At 44.0% G+C, this 20,235-nt stretch overlaps 1 protein-coding gene across 1 annotated transcript in view; it reads left to right on the plus strand.

Moving 5' to 3' along the window:
• The first annotated feature begins 547 nt into the window (after positions 1-547).
• The window catches only part of LOC137334523 (protein canopy homolog 1-like), a 103,086-nt gene continuing 83,398 nt past the window's right edge, over positions 548-20,235 (plus strand). The window contains exon 1 of the mRNA XM_067999259.1: positions 548-1,104. Within this exon, the coding sequence (XP_067855360.1) occupies positions 1,002-1,104 (103 nt within the window). The 5' untranslated portion in view covers positions 548-1,001. The remainder of the gene's footprint in view (positions 1,105-20,235) is intronic.

Raw genomic sequence — 20,235 nt, forward strand, 5'->3', positions numbered from 1 at the left:
GGGGTTTCGGCAGCAGATGAGCTGAGGCAGAGGCGGAGACGGGCGATGTTATGGAGGTGGAAGTAGGCGGTCTTGGTGATGAAGCTGGTATCTAAACAAAAAGCAACATAAATAAGCAAGACTGTTAAAACGACCTAAAAATAATCCACGGAGTAAAATGAGGTCGCAAGTCCCAAAATCAAGTTCAACAAACATAAAATTTCGTTGTTTTTTGTTAAAAAAACAGATTTCAATACAAATGCAATGAAATGAAATAAACTACTGCAACTATCATAGTGTGATAGTGCCGGTCACTTACAGACAGAACATTACTCCACAGCCGCGTATCCCAAACTTGTCCCTCACCCTCTGGGCGGTTACTATAGTAACCGGAGGAGCGTCCTCTCCTCATTGCTGCTCACCTTTCAGCAAGCCGGCTGCAGCGCGGTACGTGCCGATTGGTCACTGGCTGACGGGTGTGTCACGTGTCGCTTTCCTCCATCCTACGTGGCAACGATAAGGGCGTGCGGGGAGTGGAGGGGGCGGGGCCATGGCCATTCCGCTCACTCGCTCGTTCGGCTCGAGGGGCGGCGCTAGTCGGATCGGATCGGTCCGGTCCGGTCCGGTCAAGGGGGCAGTGCTAGTCCGTTCTCCCGATCCGGCCTGTCGCTATTTTATTCTCTTCGGAGTCGGGTTGTTTCTGACTTAACGTGTGTGCGATGTTAGGTACATTGATCGATTCGGCAGTTTAAATATTAACGAGAGAGAGAGAGGAATGATGGCGAGAGCATCGGCTTCCGTCAGATTAAGTTAGACATTTAGTTCAAGTGGCCTGGACTTCGCTTTACCCAACTTTTAACTCTAGTTAAACTTTCACCACCACCACTTTCAATCACTTATTTTTCTCTCTCTATCTACCGGTGTTGGGTGCCGGCCGGCGCCGCTGAGGTTTCTCGGGGACCAGGACTTGTGTCACAACCCCTCGTCTCGTGTAAAGACGGTTGGAAGGGTTTGGATCGACCATGGGCTCGCTGCGGTGTTGGGGTGTCGCGCTTGTGTTTGCGGCGATGCTCGTGCTGTACCCCCAGGTGCGAGGGGTGAGGGACGCGGAACTGTACTGTGGAGGTGAGTGAGTGAAGGGAGGGGCTGTAAATATTAATGTTACTGACTATAACAACTTGCATTTATACAGCGTCTTTAATGTAGTAAAACGTCCCACTGCGTTTCACAGGAACCATAAATCAGACAAAAAATTGACACGGAGCCCAAGGAGGAGCCATTAGGACAGGTGACCAAATGCTTGGGGAAAGAGAAAGAGCAGAAAGAACTTGCATTTATATAGGACCTTTCATGGCCTCAGGATGCCTCAAAGTGCTTTACAACCGAAGAAGTACTTTTCAAGTGTAGTCACTGTTGTAGGAAAGGCGGCAGCCTATTTGCGCACAGCAAGCTCCTGCAAACAGCAATGTGAGAATGACCAGATAATCTGTTTTTGGTGATGTTGGTTGAGGGATAAATATTGGCTAGGACACCAGGGAGAACTCCCCTGCTCCTCTTCGAAATAGTGCTGTGGGATCTTTTACATCCACCTGAGAGGGCAATGGGGCCTCGGTTTAACCCCTCATCCAAAAGATGGTACCTCTGACAGTACAGGACTTCCTCAGGACTGCACTGGAGTGTCAGCCTCGGTTATAAGCTCAAGTCTCTGGAGTGGGACTATGAACCCACGACCTTCTGACCCAGAGGTGAGAGTGTTACCAATTGTGCCATGGCTGACACTAGAGTTAGGTTTTAACTAATGATCTTTATTGCAATCCAGTGATACTGGAAGGGGAAGATGGAAGGAAGAGACAATACGGATAGAAGTTAAATGGATAAAAATCAACTGAATCCTTGTGAAATTAGGATCTTGGAGTTAAAGGCAGAGGAATGTGGAAACTTCTGTCCTGTAGCAAAGTATTAGCTTCTAATTATATTTGCTGGATAGATTGAATGAATTTATCCCATTTTTTTGGGAGGGGGGGAAGAGTAAATATATAATAATGACTACTTTTAAGTACACTTCACTGCAATATTCCAGTGTTTCCCTTGGGATGAATGATCAGTATGAGTTTGACGTTACAGTATTGAAATGTATGAATGAATAAGTGGGAAAAAATGACCTCACTTATTATGTTTCTGTTGCTTCATTTGAACATGGGAATTGCTGGAGGGATAAAGGCCACTGTCTATCTAGTTTGCCTTCGACATCCTGGTAATCGCATGATGCAATGACAACTGAGAAGTTGATTAATCATAGCAATCAATCTCTATCAATTAGTCTACAACAGACCCAGACATGACCTGAGGAAAACCCCAGTGATGGAGAGTTGGGAACCATAGATCCAAAGTCACCTGTTCCTCAAGTACGCTACATTTACCACGTCATGTCTCAAATTACTCGTATACTATATCAAATTACCTGTACTGTATCCCAAAATGTTATTTTCTGAAAGAAATCTATCTAATTTGCATTTGAATGAATCAATACTAACTGCTTCCAACATCTCTAGGGAGCCTGTTCCATAGATTGACCACTCGCTTACTGAAATATTGTTTCTGCAGATTAATTTTGAATTTACACCCCTTCAAGCGCAGGCCATGTCCTCTAGTTCTACTGTTCTGGAACTTTTACAGTGAGAACATGCCCAATTTACATAATCGCTCCTAATAATCTAATCCTTCCATCAATAATAACCAGTACCAATGTTTCAAAATTATATATAACATTTATATATTCAATATATTAAAAAAATCTTATGTCTGCATGCACTTCCTATGAACTTCTCATTATAAATTCCTATGTTCACATTTATAATGGAAATTGCGGGGTAGAGTTTCCGCTTTGGGTGCAATTGGGAAAATGCGCCCGAAATTGCGCTGGTTAGGTTACAGTTCAAGTTTCGCTAAAATGCATTTGCTTAATCACAAACGTAAAATCTTCCATGAACCAGCGTAGTCGGACAACGGAACAGAACTTTTTTTTGTTCTTTGCATCTTTGCATTAAAAAATATTCATTGAATAAGAATGGCAACCTGGTGCAGTTTTATTAATACAGCTGAAAATGGGTTTATTACAACAAATAAGCATTTTTAATAAATGCCCAGTTCTCCACCTGTGAGTAACCTGATATTAAATCACTGAAAATGACTTTTAAAAAAAAACTATACTGAACCATTTACTAGTTTTATTGGTGTGCACTAGTCAGTTTCGTCGTAAATTAAATACTTTTTGATGTGCAAATAGTTTTAAAACGTGCCTTCTAGTGCCTAAGAAAATGAGCGCAGTTTGAAAAGCCTCCCCTAACCAACACAATCGGTGGAACCTCTCAATGTCGACCGGGGGGCGTGGCCAGTCTTGTGGCCTGGTCCGGGTGGATTGAATCATAAACTAGCGTAAAAGATTGCAGAAAACCCTAAAGTGAGTGGTTTTGGGCATTATGTTTAAAATTCCCCCGATCTTTTGCGCTTATTCGGCTGATTCTGCCCGGATTGCACTGATATTACTGGCGTAAACAAGCGGAAACTCTACCCCTTATTCTGTATGTGAATTTGTCATGCTGTAATTCTAGCCAGTAGAATGCTGCAGTGGTGGAGAGTGGTGTAATTATAACGTGACAAGTTTACGTAGGCAATTTCCATTATAAATGTAGACACAAATTTATAATAAGGACACAATTATATGACTTCAAATGGGGACTGAATTATGTCTCATGATTATGTCTTTTGGTCTTTGTGGCTGAGTTATAAACTGTCTGAGTTATAAACTGAGCCACCTGGGTAATGTTTGTAATGTGTTTAAATAACATTAAGCTTGCACGTTGTGCTAATACTTTGTGAAGCTTTGCAACTGCATTAAATTTGGAAATAAAATCAGAAAACTGTTTTAACGTCCCTAGTTTTGGTAATAAACAGTTTGGTTGCACCTTTTTCAAATGACAAAGAAAGTGAATGAGTAGATTTGTGTACACTACATGCTATGTGTCTTCAGTGGTTATCCAATTTCCATATTGTGTAGCATCAGTCTATTAGGACTATGGCAAGTAAAATAATTTGCCCAGTTTGTGTCAGTTCCATGATAAAATGCTTGGTAGGGTGGGTGCTGGGTATGCTATGAGTCTTTTTCCACCATGAATGAAGTCAAACAAGTGAGTGCTTGCACCCATCTGCTTTTTGACTTGTCTTTGTGGCTATGCACGATGACTTGGCGAGCCTTAGACGTGAGTGTAAATGTATATTCTCACACTCTGGGGAACTCTGACGTGAGTAGGATATGAACCATGACAGATCACAGGAAATCATATGTGAGCTATTGTTTCTGAATGTGCACATAAAAAAAGTTATTCAGATAAAGTTGCAGATCATTGCTGACTAGTTTGCTATAGCAGCAAATATCTGGAGTCAGGATTGAGTGATATGTATGAATGCACAAAACATTCAAAACAAAATTAGAGAGTTAAAAGCATTCATAACTTTGCATGGGAATATTATATAGTAGCTATAACAATAGATTTGGACAGGACCTGGAACTTAATATTCCTGGCTATAATATTTTCAGGAGAGAGGAGGGAAAGGTGCTGATGTTAGAATAGGGTGCTATCATTGCAGGAAACTGTAAAGCTGCCATCGAAGGTTGCATCATGATAGACTTCATATGAATAGAGTTAAGAAATAGCAAGGGAAATCGTACCGTTCTGGGAAATGAAGTGAGGCAAATAGCTGATGGGAGAGTAGGGAATAATAGGGAAATAGTGACTACAATATTGGTTCAATATAAGACTAGAAAAGGACTAGAGTCCTGGACTGGGGAAAAAAAACTACAAATTCAGCAAGATAAGAAGAAATTGGCACCAGATCTTTTCTTATCTTGCTGAACTTTTTTTTCCAGTCCAGGGCAGAAAAGTTAGCAAAACAGATCGATAAATCGAAGGTGAGAAGTCTTCAAATATGAGTTGCATATAGTACAAAATAAATATCTTTTATAGGACAAAAAGAGTGTGAATCAAAGAATAGAGCTCTCTGTTTATGCACAGGAATCAAAACGAAACTAGTTCTTAAAAAAGGAGGCATATGAAATCTAGGAGTCATATTGGGAATTTTGAAAATGTAGTAGGGAGATAAGGCAATATGGAAAAGGACTAGCAGGTAATATAAAAGGAAATTGGGTTTTTATAAGCATATAAAAAGTAAATCAATAGTTGGAGGGGGTAGCACCACTCTGGATGGAGTCTAATTGATGAAATATGAAATATTTTACATTTTTTCCCGAAACACATGCTAGAAGTGAAACCATGGGTTTATTCAATGAGGTTACAAAATAAATGTTAGAGCTAATTGTAGAAAAATAATTGGTTCAGGTTAAAAATGACCAGAACCTAAGATGGATGTTACTGGGTCCTGATTGTAAGAAGTCAGAGAGGAGGTAGCAGAGGCTCTGGCCACAACGTTCACATCTCAAATATGCAAATTGTGCAGTTGGACTGGAGAGTAGCAGTATAGTACCTTTGTTCAAGAAGGAAGAGGAGGAGAAACTGTAACTGTATAGACCAGTTAGTCTAATAATCAGTTGTGGGCAAACTGTTATAATCCATAATTTGAGATAAAATTAGCGAGCATTTAGAAATGTATGGGTTAATCAAAGACAAACAACATGGAGTTGTTTAAAGGCAAATTTAAAGAGTTTTGAACAAGTGACTGATTTGGATAGATGAAAGGAATGCAGCCTATTGTAATTTCATAAGAACATTTGAAAAGGTGTCTTACAAACAGCTTGTTAGCAAATTCATGTATATAAGAGGAATGGCTAGAAAGTTGCATATATATAATTTCAAAAATTTTTTTTTGAATGATTTGGACTTGGGTATACGGAATACAATCTTAAAATTTGCGAGGAGGACGGTAAAAGGCTTCAGGAGGACAGAGGCAGGTTAGTGGAGTGTAGATAAGTCTGATGCAGTTTTTGGGAGGAAAAACAAGGAATTGGATTATACATTCAGTGGAAAGGCAGTGACGGGTATGAACGAACAGACACCTACATACTTGGATTGATTCCTTGAGATCTTTCTCTCCTGTCAGTGATTTTCGAACGATTGGTAAAACTTGGGTGATAATTAGGTGCTTTGTTTGCTTTCAAAATTAGATTAATTGGTTCATTTTTAACATTAAATTAGAATGAGGAAATATATTCTGTCTCAGCCGCTCTGTGTCTCGGTGCCTGTCTCTGTCAGCCTGTCTCTCTGCCTCATAGGTGTCATCTTGGGATGTATAGCCAGAGGGATCAAGCACAAATTTTAGGTGCCAATTCGTCTGTAATAGGTACTGGTATTGCGACACCTGCAATGATTTGTACAAAATACTGCGGCTGCTGGAAGTCTGAAATAAAAATAGAAAATGCTGGGAAAGCTCAGCAAGTAAATAAATTTAAAACAGAAATAGACAGTTTCCTAGAAGTAAAGGGAATTAGGGGTTACGGGGAACGGGCAGGAAATTGGACATGAATTTAGATTTGAGATTAGGATCAAATCAGCCATGATCTTATTGAATGGCGGAGCAGGCTCGAGGGGCCGATTGGCCTACTCCTATTTCTTATGTTCTTAAGTGAGGCAGCATCTGTGGAGAAAGAAAGAGAGTTAATGTTTCAGGCCGAAAATCTTTTGTCAGAACTGTCTGACCTTTATGACTTTCTGACGAAAGGTCTTCGACCTGAAACGTTAAATATGATTTGTACAATTCTGGTCACTGTACTTTGGCAAGCCTATCCAACCAAGTATTGGAGGTAGTGCAGAAAAGGGCAACTAAGCTGATACTTAACTTAAGACATCTGAGTCATGTAGAAAGGTTGAAAAGCTTGGGATTTACTCTGGAGAAGACATAGGTGATATTTAAGTATTCAAGGTTCTCAGGGAAATTGATAGTTTCTTTCCCCAGAGAGTGGTTAAAATGTGGAACTCGCTACCATAATGAGTAGTTGAGGTGAATAGCATAGATGCATTTAAGGGGAAGCTAGATAAACACATGAGGGAGAAAGGAATAGAAGGATATGCTGATAGGATTACATGAAGTAAGGAGGGAGGAGGCTCATGTGGAGCATAAACACCAGCATGGACCTGTTGTGCTGAATGGCCTGTTTCTGTGCTGTACATTCTATGTAATAAATTGACCCCAGATAACGTTTCCCATAATCTCTAGAACCAGGCAATGTGGGCACAAGCTCAGAAGAGAGATGGTACTATTAACTGTAACTATTTTATATAACTATATAACTAATACCTCTCAGTTCCTTAAATTTTTCCACATTTATCTGCCTCCCTGGACAGTCCATTCCAAATGTTCACCACTCTGCATAAAATTACAGCACAGAAGGAAGCCCATCGAGCCCTGTGCTGGCTCTTTGTAAGAGCAATCCAGTCATTCCCATTCCCCTGCTCTTCCCCTGCAGCCCTGCAATTTTTTTCCCTTTAAGTATTTATCCAATTCCTTTTTGAAAGCCACGAATGAATCTGCTGCCACCACCCTTTCAGGCAGTGCATTCCAGATTTGTTGCAAAAAAAGTTTTCCCTCATGTCGCTTTTGGTTCTTTTGCCAATCAACTTAAATCTGTGTCCTCTGGTTCTCGACCCTTCTGCCAATGGGAACTGTTTCTTTTTATTTACTTTATTTCAACCCTCATAATTTTGAACACTTCTATCAAATCACCTCTTAAACTTCTCTGCTCTAAGAACAACCCCATCTTCTCCAGTCTATCCACGTAACTGAAGTCCCTCATCCCTGGAACCATTCTAATAAATCTTTTCTGCACCCTCTTTAAGGCCTTCACATCCTTCCTAAATTGCGGTGCCCAGAATTGGATACAATACTCCAGTTGTGGCTGAACCAGTGTTTTATAAAGGATCAACATAACTTTCTTGCTTTTGTACTCTGTGCCTCTATTTATAAAGCTCAGGATGCCGTATGCTTTTTTAACCGCTTTCTCAACCTGCCCTGCCGCCTTCAAAGATTTGTGCACATATACTCCCGGGTTCCTCTGTTCCTGCACCCCCTTTAGAATTGTACCCTTTAGTTTATGTTGCTTCTCTTTGTTCTTCCTGTGAAAATGTATCACTTTGCACTTTGCGTTAAATTTCATCTGCCATGTGTCTGCCCATTCCACCAGCCTGTCTATTACCTCTTGAAGTCTATTACTATCCTCCTCACTGTTCACTACACTTCCAAACTTAGTGTTAACTGCAAATTTTGAAATTGTGCCGTGTACACCCAAGTCCAAGTCATTAATATATATTTTTTTAAAAAGTGGTGGTCCTGGTACCGACCCTGGGGAACACCATTATATACCTTCCTTCATTCTGAAAAACAACCGTTTGTTTCCTGTCACTTAGCCAATTCTGATCCATGCTGCCACTGCCCCTTTTATTACATGGACTTCAATTTTGCTAAGAAGTCTATTATGTGGCACTTTATCAAATGCCTTTTGGAAGTCCATTTACACCACAGCAACCGCATTGCTCTCATTAACCCTCTCTGTTACCTCATCAAAAAACTCAATCAAGTTTGTTAAGCACGATTTGCCTTTAACAAATCCGTGCTGGCTTTCCTTAATTAATTCACACTTGTCCAAGTGACTATTAATTTTGCCCTGGATTAATGCCTCTCAAAGTTTCCCCACCACTGATGTTAGGCTGATTGGCCTGTAGTTGCCGGTTTATCCCTCTCTCCTTTTTTGAATAGAAGTGTAACATTTGCAATTCTCCAGTCCTCTGCCACCACCCCATATCGAAGGAAGATTGGAAGATTATGGCCAGCACCTCTGCAATTTCCACCCTTACTTTGCTCAGCAACCTAGGATGCATCCCAACCGGGGAAGTTGTGAAATTGAATTCAACTAACCTGGTAATTTATGGACTGGCACTAGAAAAAAAATAATGAAGGTTGCTGGATTGTTGTAAAAACCCAAATAATTCACTTTTCCAGGGACGTGAACCTGCCATGCCTACTGGTCTGGCTTACATGAGACTCCAGTATGTGACCTAGCAGAAACAATCATTACATCACCACCATATTCTTGGGACAACTGGTGTTGTAAATTGTATAGCCATGTGCTGAAGGATAGAATACTAGATCCTGGTCTTTAGCTGTTTCCAAGCCTTTGTTCTTAGAGATTTCCCCTTACACACACACACCACATGCTAGATAAGCTCTCCTATAAAAAGGATACAAGAGAGTCCCAAATTGATACCCACCATCTGAATACAATTAACACTCAATGATATAAATCATACAATTACTCAGTAGAGATGGGCAATACTCTAAGAAAACTCACCCTAAGAAAAAACTTTTAAAATGTTGTGGAAGATGCACAATATTAAGCCATCTTGATGCAATACACCAATGTAGGTTAATGGATCATAAGCATTTCAACAAACTGTCACAAAATTGTAAGTAGACTTTATGTTCATTATAGGAAAGGGAATTGTGATGGATTTAAAGATAATTAAATAACTCATGAAATTATTTGATTCATAAAATATATCTATGGCGAGCCTACTTTATGGGTGGGAAAAAAAGATGGAAACTTTGTAATTTGTGATGAGTGAAGTGTGAGGTAATGCATTTGGGATGACAAACAAGGCAAGGAAATAAACAATAAATGGGAGGATATTGAGAGGTATAGAGGAACAGAGGGACCTTGGAGGGCATGTCCACAGATCCCTGAAGGTAGCAGGACCGGTAGATAAGGTGGTTAAGAAGGCGTACAGGATACTTTCCTTTATTAGCTGAGGCATAGAATATAAGAGCAGGGAGGTTATGCTGGAACTGTATAAAACGCTAGTTAGGCCACAGCTTGAGTACTGCGTACAGTTCTGGTCATCGCATTACAGGAAAGATGTGATTGCACTAGAGAGGGTACAGAGGAGATTTATGAGGATGTTGCCAGGACTGGTGAATTTTAGCAATGAGGAAAGATTGGATAGGATGGGGTTGTTTTCATTGGAACAGAGGAGGCTGAGGGGAGATTTCATTGAGGTGTATAAAATTATGAGGGACCTAGATAGTGTGGATAGGAAGGACCTATTTCCCTTACCAGAGGGGTCAATAACCAGGGGGCATAGATTTAAAGTAATTGGTAGAATGATTAGAGGGGAGTTGAGGAGAATTTTTTTTCACCCAGAGGGTGGTGGGGGTCTGGATCTCACTGCCTGAAAGGGTGGCAGAGGCAGAAACCCTCGTCACATTTAAAAAATACTTGGATGTGCACTTGAAGTGCCTTAACCTACAAGGCTATGGACCAAGAGCTAGAAAGTGGGATTAGGCTGGATAGTTCTTTTTTGGCCGGCACAGACACGATGGGCTGAATGGCCTCCTTATGTGCTGTAACTTTCTATGATTATATGAATGTTGCATGTAAATGAGCTGTGGAACAAATTTAGCTGCTTTTCTGATGTCTGCTTTCTAATTGTTGTTGTTAGTGCTGTGAAAGTACTGATATTTTGGAAACAAATTCTGGAAAAATTACAGCTGCTGGTTCTGTGACATTTTTATTTAAAAATGTTATTCAGCTCTACATTACTTTTAAGTTGCAGAGAAAAAAAAATCTATTCCCCTTTCTCCCCCACCCCCATTTGTAATTTTATAGTGCCCCCTTTTCCTTCAGCATGCTGGAACAGAGAAATTACTGTGTGTTCTGTGTTCACAGATCTTTCTATGTATATATTAACATGCCTTGATAACTTTGCTAGAATTTTGGTGTGTAAAATTTTTATACTATGTCCATTTAAACTATGAAAAATACTCAGCACTACAATAACTGATTTTATGTCCTTTACTTGAATTTTCTGGAAAGAGCCATTTAAACATGTAGCAGCGGACCAGTCGCTTGTTGTGATGGTACTGGTGGGAAATGGTACTTGATGATAAACTCGCTTGTTGCACAAAAATATAATGCAACATTAAGCACCTTTTCTGGTTTTACTTAAACTTGATAAAAGACTGGTCTCTGGTAGGGTTTCTGGTTTTAAACAACATGCCGATATGTTTTTAATTGTCATAAACACTAACCTCAGCAAATTTGAATTAATGAACATTTTAACCAAATTTTAACTAAGTAACTCGCTCCTCACCTTGGTTAATTTGAAACAATCATGATGGGGCATGTTTTGTCTGGGGTTAGAAAGGCATGGATTCAGCACAGTGCTTTTTGATCGAAAGCCAAAAATGCATAAGATTTGTATAAAATGGACCATTTGAAAATAGCATTGTACATTGTGCCAAATTACAGTAAATATCTCTCCCTTCGACTTTCCCACCTCTCAGCTGATATGGATCCTGCTTCCACCTGACTTCCACACACAAATGACTTATAAAATGCCACTAAATAGCAACTAGCAACAGGAATCCTGACTCTGGACGAGGGGGATATGAAACAATCGCCAGGGAGGGGGATGGAATCGGTGACGAGGGTATGGATTTGGGGTGGGGACCAAAGATGATTGTTCCAATCTTCCCAATGTTGAACTGGAGGAAATTGCAGCTCATCCAAAACTGGATATCAGACAAGTAGTCTGAAAGCACAGAGGCAATAGTGGAGTGTAATGGGCAGCTGGGACACACTCGGTGAGATGTGCTAAGTGTGCAGACGGTACTTGTATGCATTGTAGTCTATCTGCAGTAGAACACTGGCTTAATTGCTAAATGTAAGGAATCTTACAACACCAGGTTATAGTCCAACTGTTTTATTTGAAAATCACAAGCTTTCGGATGCTTTCTCCTTCGTCAAGTGAGCGAGTGTGGGATTCCATGGAAGGTTACCGCATTTATATTCAGTGAACAATACCTGGTGATTACAGATAATCTTTCCAACTGCCCGTTGTCAAGGCAATCAAAGTGTTCAGACAGAGTGATGTTACCTACAGGACCACCGAATACACAAACGGCCAGAACACAAAACAGAGAGAAAGAGAGAGAGAAACATCGGAAAGGAAGAGACAGACAGAGAATGACCCGTTGTGTTAAAAACAGAAAACTTTTTTTCGCTGGTGGGGTTATGTGTAGCGTGACATGAACCCAAGATCCCGGTTGAGGCCGTCCTCATGGGTGCGGAACTTGGCTATCAATTTCTGTTCGATTTTGCGTTGTCGTGTGTCTCGAAGGCCGCCTTGGAGAACGCTTACCCGAAGATCGGTGGCTGAATGTCCTTGACTGCTGAAGTGTTCCCTGACTGGGAGGGAACCCTCCTGTCTGGCAATTGTTGCGCGGTGTCCGTTCATCTGTTGTCGCAGTGTCTGCATAGTCTCGCCAATGTACCATGCTCCGGGGCATCCTTTCCTGCAACGTATGAGGTAGACAACGTTGGCCGAGTCACAGGAGTATGAACCATGTACCTGGTGGGTGGTGTCCTCTCGTGTGATGGTGGTGTCTGTGTCGATGATCTAGCATGCCTTGCAGAGGTTGCCGTGGCAGGGTTGTGTGGTGTCGTGGACGCTGTTCTCCTGAAAGCTGGGTAATTTGCTGCGAATGATGGTCTGTTTGAGGTTGGGTGGCTGTTTGAAGGCGAGTAGTGGAGGCGTGGGGATGGCCTTAGCGAGGTGTTCGTCATCATCGATGACATGTTGAAGGCTGCGGAGAACATGGCGTAGTTTCTCTGCTCCGGGGAAGTACTGGACGACGAAGGGTACTCTGTTGGTTGCGTCCCGTGTTAGTCTTCTGAGGAGGTCTATGCGATTTTTCGCTGTGGCCCATCGGAACTGTCGATCGACGAGTCGAGCGTCATATCCCGTTCTTACAAGAGCGTCTGTAGGTGTCCATCGCGTTCCTCCTCGTCTGAGCAGATCCTGTGTATTCGTAGGGCCTGTCCATAGGGGATGGCCTCTTTGACGTGATTAGGGTGGGAGCTGGAAAAGTGGAGCATCGTGAGGTTGTCCGTGGGCTTGCGGTAGAGTGAGGTGCTGAGGTGCCCGTCTTTGATGGAGATTCGTGTGTCCAAGAAAGAAACCGATTCTTAGGAGTAGTCCATGGTGAGCTTGATGGTGGGATGGAACTTGTTGATGTTATCGTGTAGTCTCTTCAGTGATTCTTCGCCATGGGTCCATAGGAAGAAAATGTCGTCGATGTATCTGGTGTATAGCATTGGTTGGAGGTCCTGTGCAGTGAAGAAGTCCTGCTCGAACTTGTGCATGAAAATGTTGGCGTATTGGGGTGCGAATTTGGTCCCCATGGCTGTTCCGTGTGTTTGGGTAAACTGGTTGTCGAAGGTGAAGACATTGTGATCCAGGATGAAGCGGATGAGTTGTAGAATGGCGTCTGGAGATTGGCTGTTGTTGGTGTTGAGTACTGAGGCTGTTGCAGCGATGCCGTCATCGTGGGGGATACTGATGTAGAGTGCCGAGACATCCATCGTGGTGAGAAGTGTTCCTGGTTCAACTGGTCCGTGGGTGCTGAGTTTTTGTAGGAAGTCTGTAGTGTTGCGACAGAAGCTGGGGGTTCCCTGTACGTTGGGTTTCAGGATGCCCTCGACGTATCCAGAGAGGTTCTCACACAGGGTTCCGTTGCATGATACCATAGGACGTCCAGATGTGTTGGCTTTGTGTATCTTTGGGAGGCAGTAGAAGTCTCCCACGCGGAGAGTACGTGGGATGAGAGCGCGTAGGATGCCTCAAAGGTCTTGATCAGTTTGTTGAGCTGGTGGGTGTGTTCCTTGGTCGGATCTGCGGGTAACCGTCTGTAGTGTTCCTGGTTGTCCAGTTGTCGGTATGCTTCTTTGCAATAGTCCGTTCTGTTCTGTATGACGATGGCTCCTCCTTTGTCCGCTGGTTTGATGACGATGTTGTGGTTGGTCTTGAGAGCGTCGATGGCGTTGCGCTGTGCTCGGCTGACATTCTGGACTGTCTTGTGAGTGCGGCTGATGAATCTGGCATTGACGCATTTCCTGACAGCTTGAGCATACATGTCAAGCTTAGGGCAGCGACCCTCCGGGGGAGTCCAGTTTGACTCTTTCTTCTTCGGTTGCTGTACCGCGGATCCCTCTGTCTGTTGTTCCGGATCGTTGATTGTCTCATTGGGTTCGTTGCTATCTATCAATATATTACAAAATCTTGAGGCTATGTGCACTTCCTGTCAACGTTTCCTATTATAAATTCCTATGTCCATATTAATAATGGAAACTGCCTGTGTAAACTTATCGAGATGTAACTACATCTTTCCTCTAGTGGAAATACTGCAGTGCCACACTGACATTGTGTAATTACAATGTGACAAGTTTACAAAGGCAGTTTGCATTATAAATGTGGATATAAGAATTTGTAATAGAAATAAGAACACAATATATGAATTTAAAATAAGGACTGAATTATGTCTATGTGCCCTGGTCCAATTATCTCCTGGGCCCCTAACCCCACTTCACCTGAGGAATACAATTGTTTAGACTTGCTATGCGCAATGCCATGAGAGATCGAGTAGCATCTCGTTAAAAATCTTTAGTCTGTGCATACTTAGCTACAAGCCATACTTCATTTGTCATGCTTTTGTCACACATTTGTCAACTATTTCCATTGTAAATTTCTATGTCCATATTTCCAATTCAATTTTCCTCTATTAATTGTCACTGTAGTTAAAGCCTCTAGCCACTAGGTGGAGCCGTATCTCTCTCTCTCTCTCTCTCTCCACCACCACACATCACTCATAGCATTTTACAGCACAGAAGGAGGCCATTCGGCCCATCGTGCCAGTGCCAGCTCTTTGAAAGAACTATCTAGTTAGTCCCACTCTTTTTTTCCCCGTAGCCCACACAATTTTTCCTTTTCAAGTATATATCCAACTCCCTGTTGAAAGTTCTATTGAATCTGCTTCCACTACCCTTTCAACAACAACAACTTTCATTTATATAGTGCTTTTAATGTAGTAAAACATCCCAAAGCACGTCACAGGAGCAATTATCAAACAAAATTTGACACAGAGCCACATAAGGAGATATTAGGACAGGTGACCAAAAGCTTGGTCAAAGAGTTAAGTTTTAAGGAGGAGAGAGAGGTAGAGGATTCAAGCAGCAGAGTTTTGGAGGAGTTCAAGTTTATGGAGGCAGTGCATTCCAGATCATTAAAACCCGCTGCGTGAAAAAAAAATTCTCAATCTCTCCACTTTTTTTGCCAATTATCTTAAATTTGTGTCCTCTAGTTACCGACTTACCTGCCAGTGGAAACAGTTTTTCCTCACTCATTGCTTTCTGACAATAATTCCATCCATTTTTAAAAAAAATACTTATTTCTTAATAACATCATTATATTTAAATCAATTGTATTATCCTTTGTATCTTCTAATACCTTGAAATAAAAACTTTAATGAAGACCACGGCCTTTCCCAAAAGTCTGGGCTTCGATTTGATAGTTTTGTCCCGACCTGAGGACTATTTTAGCTGAATTCAGATTGCATACCCAACTACCAGTACTGCAGCTGAACTGCTGGAACATCTTTCTAGAGTGTCTAGTAATTTTTTCAACAGAGAAATAGCTTTATTCAGTTAAGCTTTACTTTTTAAAATCTATATTGATTTTTCATTAAACTGTGTGTGTGAGAAAAGTGTAATTAATGCACTTCTATTGCAGTTTTTGTTCTGTGTTCTATAAACTTGAGAAAGCATACTGAAAGATAATGGGGTCGATTTTAGGACGGGTGCATTGGGGGCGGGGCGGGCTCATAAAATCGGGGAATCCCGGAGCACGTCCGGAGCCCGGCTCCAACCCGCCCACTTCCGGGTTCCCCAGTGACGCATTCAGGTGCTCGCACAGCTCCCGCATGCGGGACTCCCACCAGCAATTAAAGCCAGCGGGATGACAATTTACATACTTATTAGATAGTTGAGGTCCTTGACAGACCTCATTGACAGGAGATTTTGTCAGGGGTGGAATTTTCAAGTATTCTCAGTGTGTTTACCGTGCTGTGGGAAACACTCCCTGTTGAAGCAGACGTGTTTCAGCCAGCAGCCAGTGGGAGATGCAAAGGTTTATTTGACAGGTGGGGAAATACCTCATTTATTGCAGCAGGGCACTCTGTCACTTCAGACAAAGTTTTGGCTGCAACACCTTTGTCTTTCCACTCAAAATTATTAATTGATACCCTAAACTCTGCTGTGCAAACACAGTTACCTACTTTGTGGATCTCCTCAAACTCACACAGTCAGGATGGGGGGGCGCCATAGCTGCATTCATTACTTCATCCGAGGACGAGCAACATCACCAGTCTTGCCGTCCACCTCCACCACGTGGAGCTCCACAACACAGTGCTGCGCCACACGCACCTGCACAACAGCACAGAGGGCAACAACAGAGAGAGCGGCATCGCAGGAGGCACTACCCTCGCCACAGGGTCTACAGACCGAGGCTTAGCTTCCTAGACCTCTCTGAGGAGCAGTGCATACGGAGGCTCAGACTCAGTCGCCAGGTATTCGCGGACATCTGCACCTCCTTCATGCCGAGCTGCTTCCGGCAGGCCCGAGCAGCATCTTCTTACCTGTCGCTGTCAAAGTCACTACTACCCTCAACTTCTTCGCCTCCGGATCCTTCCAGGGTGCCACCGGGGACATCACTGGGGTCTCTGTCGCCTGCACACAAGTGCAAAAGGCAGGTCACCGACGGTTTGTTTTGCAGAGCCTCGCACTATATCAGCTTCCCCATGGACGACCTCAGCCAGACGGAGAGGGCAGTCGGATTCCACGCTGTAGTTGGCTTCCCACGGGTGCAGGGTGTAATTGATTGCACCCGTATAGCAATACGAGCACCTCCACATGAGCCAGTACTGTTCATCAACACTCAGCTCATCTGTGACCACCGCAAGAGATTCCTTCACATGTGCGCCAGATACCCTGGCAGCTGCCACGATTCCTTCGTCCTCCAGGAGTCCAACATCCCGCCCCTCTTCCACGCATCCAAGGAGCAAGGGCTGGCTCCTCGGGGACAAGGGATACCCCCTGCACACGTGGCTCATGACACCTCTGAGGAAACCCACCACTGAGCAACAGCGCCGATATAACGACAGCCACATCGCTACCAGGTCTACAATTGAGCATGCTATAGGGCTGTTCAAGATGCGCTTCAAGTGCCTTGTTCATTCTGAGGGAGCGCTTCAATAAGCGCCAGACAGAGTGGGATGCATTATAGTCGTCTGTTGTGCCCTGCACAACATGGCATAACAGAGAGGGGTGCCGCTGGAGGCGGCCACATCCACATCTGCCACCCATATTGAGGAGGAGGAGGACGAGGAGGAGGAGCAACCCATGGGCAGAACAGTGGCTCACCTGGCTGCTCGTGAGGCCAGGGAGTCACTGATCTGTGAATGGTTCTCCTAACATTAGACAGTGTGAAGAGTCCAGTCCTCAGCACCTGGACAGAGGAGCGGCCACACCAGCCCCCTCCCCCGACTGACCCAATGGGTGGCATCAAGTGTGGGCGTTCATGGTGAACCTCATGAAAGGGAGTTATTGCACAAGCCAGTCAAGAATGGGCAAGATGTGGCAGTAGTGGTGGTGATGAGATTTATTGTGAGTGGAAAACAAAACAAATATAAATAAAAAAAACATGACAAATCGTCAAACACCCTTGTGCATCCCCTTTGTGCTCACAAAATCTTTGGCTTACGCTTCCTACTACTCCTATGTGGTGCTTCCCCTGTGGCTGCAGCAGAGGTAGTGGTAGGTGGCTCTTGTTCATGCCCTGACCGATTAGATGCTTTGGGCCAACGCCCTCTGGGTTTCGGTGCCCGTGAGGGCCCCTCCAAAGACTGCTCCACCTGCACCTGTGCAAGGGCAGACTCGACCGCCTGGAGAGGAGGCAGCATTGCGGGTACTGGTTGAGAGGGGGTCAACGGGTGAGATGTGGAAGCGCTTTGAGTGACGTCTCCACTTCCATGTCCCCTTTCGTCATCATCCCTTTCCTGGGCTAGGCCCACATCACTCCTACCACTCTGCTGGACAACAGTTTGGAGAACATGTGTGAAGCCTTGTAAGGCCAGTGCTAGTGTGTCTGCCTGCCTGCTTAAGCGGCAGAAAGTTGCTCACCGTAAGTCCAAACGGCCATTGTCAGGGCCTCAGTGGCCTCCATTGTTGAGCTGTGCTTGAAGCTTGATGGAGGCTAGCCTCCCCTCCATTGCATACATTCCCGCACTTACCTGCGAAACTATCTCAGCGATGCCTTCACGTCCCTGTGACAGTATTCCACTCATGCAGAAGTTGGACGACTCCATCATCTGCGCGATTGTGGAGAGCGCGCGTGGCGCCTGTTCCAGCACGTGCTGCTGCCCCTTGATCATTCTCATTTTCATGGATGGCCTCCAGGGTTCAGCATCTATGTCCAGCTGAGCAGAGCCTGGAGAAGAATGCTTCCACTGACACGGTCTCTCCACAGCTGCCCGTGCCACCAGTGTCTGCTCGTGCTCACGTGTGTGGTGACTCACCATGTGCAACCCCAGTTAAATGAGGACGGAGACCCACAAAGGTGTGTGTATCTGCGCTGGTGGATGGCTCGCTCAGATGTGACGGTACCCCCTAGAGGCCGGCAGGTCCTCTGAGGAATCGCCCTCCGCCGTCACTGCAGTCGCTGAAGGCCCTGTAAGAGAACAGAAGGCAATATTAAGCATGATGACAGATGTTGAGGTGCTGAAGATGGCACAGCATGTTAACATCAATTACTATTGAGTGCTGAATGTTAAAGTTCTGTCACCAGCCGTTTGTCGGGTGGCGGTCTCGGCGTCCCCCACAGACAGGCACTCGAGGGTGCGGCTCAATTCGAGAGCCTCCTGCTCCGTGTCCATGAGGACCACCAGATTTTTGCCCTCTCCCGTGCATCCTGGGTTCTCTTCTCCTATAAGGGGAGAAAGTAGAGAGGCGTGAGTGAGTGATGGTGATATGGCCAACCGCTGAATTCATTGGTTTGGGTGAGGGTGACCGTGAAAGAGATGCATCAGAGGGTGAGTATGAGACAGAGCCATGAGATTGTATGAGGATTGGGTTGAGTGGTAGTGGTGGGATGAGTACTGAGGAGGTAAGTTGAGGATGAGGTGTGAGGAGTGATGTGACCGAGTCGTGTTGGCAGTGCCGAAGGAGTTATGGGGTGGGGGCGGTGATGTGGAAGACTGAGTGTAGGAGAATGAGTAAGTGTACTCACTTTGGCTGACCTAGTTAGGTCATTGAAGCGTTTCCTGCACTGGATCCAGGTGCTCGAGATGTTGCTGCTGTTGCTGACCTCCTCTGCCACCTCGAGCCACGCCTTCTTGGTGGCAGAGGGAGGCCACTTCCTCCCGTCAGCCGGGTAGAATATGTCCCTCCTCCTCGCCTCACTCCAGGTGTTACTGGATGGGGTATCACTAAACCTCGGAGCAGCCTTTTCCCTGGTCTGCTCCATGCTGCTGTTTTGGTTGTTTGCTGCAGGAGCAGCATTGGAGGACTGCCCCTTTAAGTAGGGCTCCTTCACCTGATAGCCTGTAATTTGGGTGTGCAGTCCGCCCGCTGCGCAGGTTTCCAAACCCGGAAACCAAGGTTAAGTGGCTTCAATTTACTTGCGATTGTGCGGGGAATCCACCGATTTTACTGGGCGAGTTGCCCACCCGCCCAGTCGACTAGCACCCTCCCTCCCGCCCGCTGCCAACCTGCCTCCCTGGTAATATCGGGGCCAATGTCTTTCCTCTTTCAAGTTGAATTTTGAAGCAAACAAAGCATCTAATTGCCTCACCTGTACTTTGTTGCCAGCTAGAAAATGTCAACATTCTAATTTCTAACAACTGTCAGACAGAGGATAGAGAGAGGCAGACAGTCTTCATACCAATTTGATTTTTTTTAAAAAAAGCAAGCAGGTTGAGTTTGGAAAACAAATGAAGCAGAGGGGACAAGGGAAATCTTATTTGGATTTTTTGAGGTAAACAGTCCGTAACACTTGTACTTTGTCAGCAGTTAGAAAACGTAAACATTCCAATTATTGATGCCATGAGAGAGAGAGAGAGATACAAGTTCTTGTTCTAATTTGAGTTCTTTTTAATTTAAAAAAAAAACACAAGTAAATTGAATTTTGAAAGCAAACATGTCTCTGAGGGAAACTGGTAGGGGAAGGAGAAGGTAAACTGGATGTGAGTGTGGGGTCCTGTGATCTCTTGCCACGTGGCAGAAGAGGACAGAGACAGTAACTAATTAGGGAGAGAGACAGAAACAGCAATATGAAGACGAGAGACTATATTCTCTGAATTGCT

Source organism: Heptranchias perlo, chromosome 2 (assembly GCF_035084215.1).
Source record: "Heptranchias perlo isolate sHepPer1 chromosome 2, sHepPer1.hap1, whole genome shotgun sequence".
Taxonomy (NCBI): Eukaryota; Metazoa; Chordata; class Chondrichthyes; order Hexanchiformes; family Hexanchidae; genus Heptranchias; species Heptranchias perlo.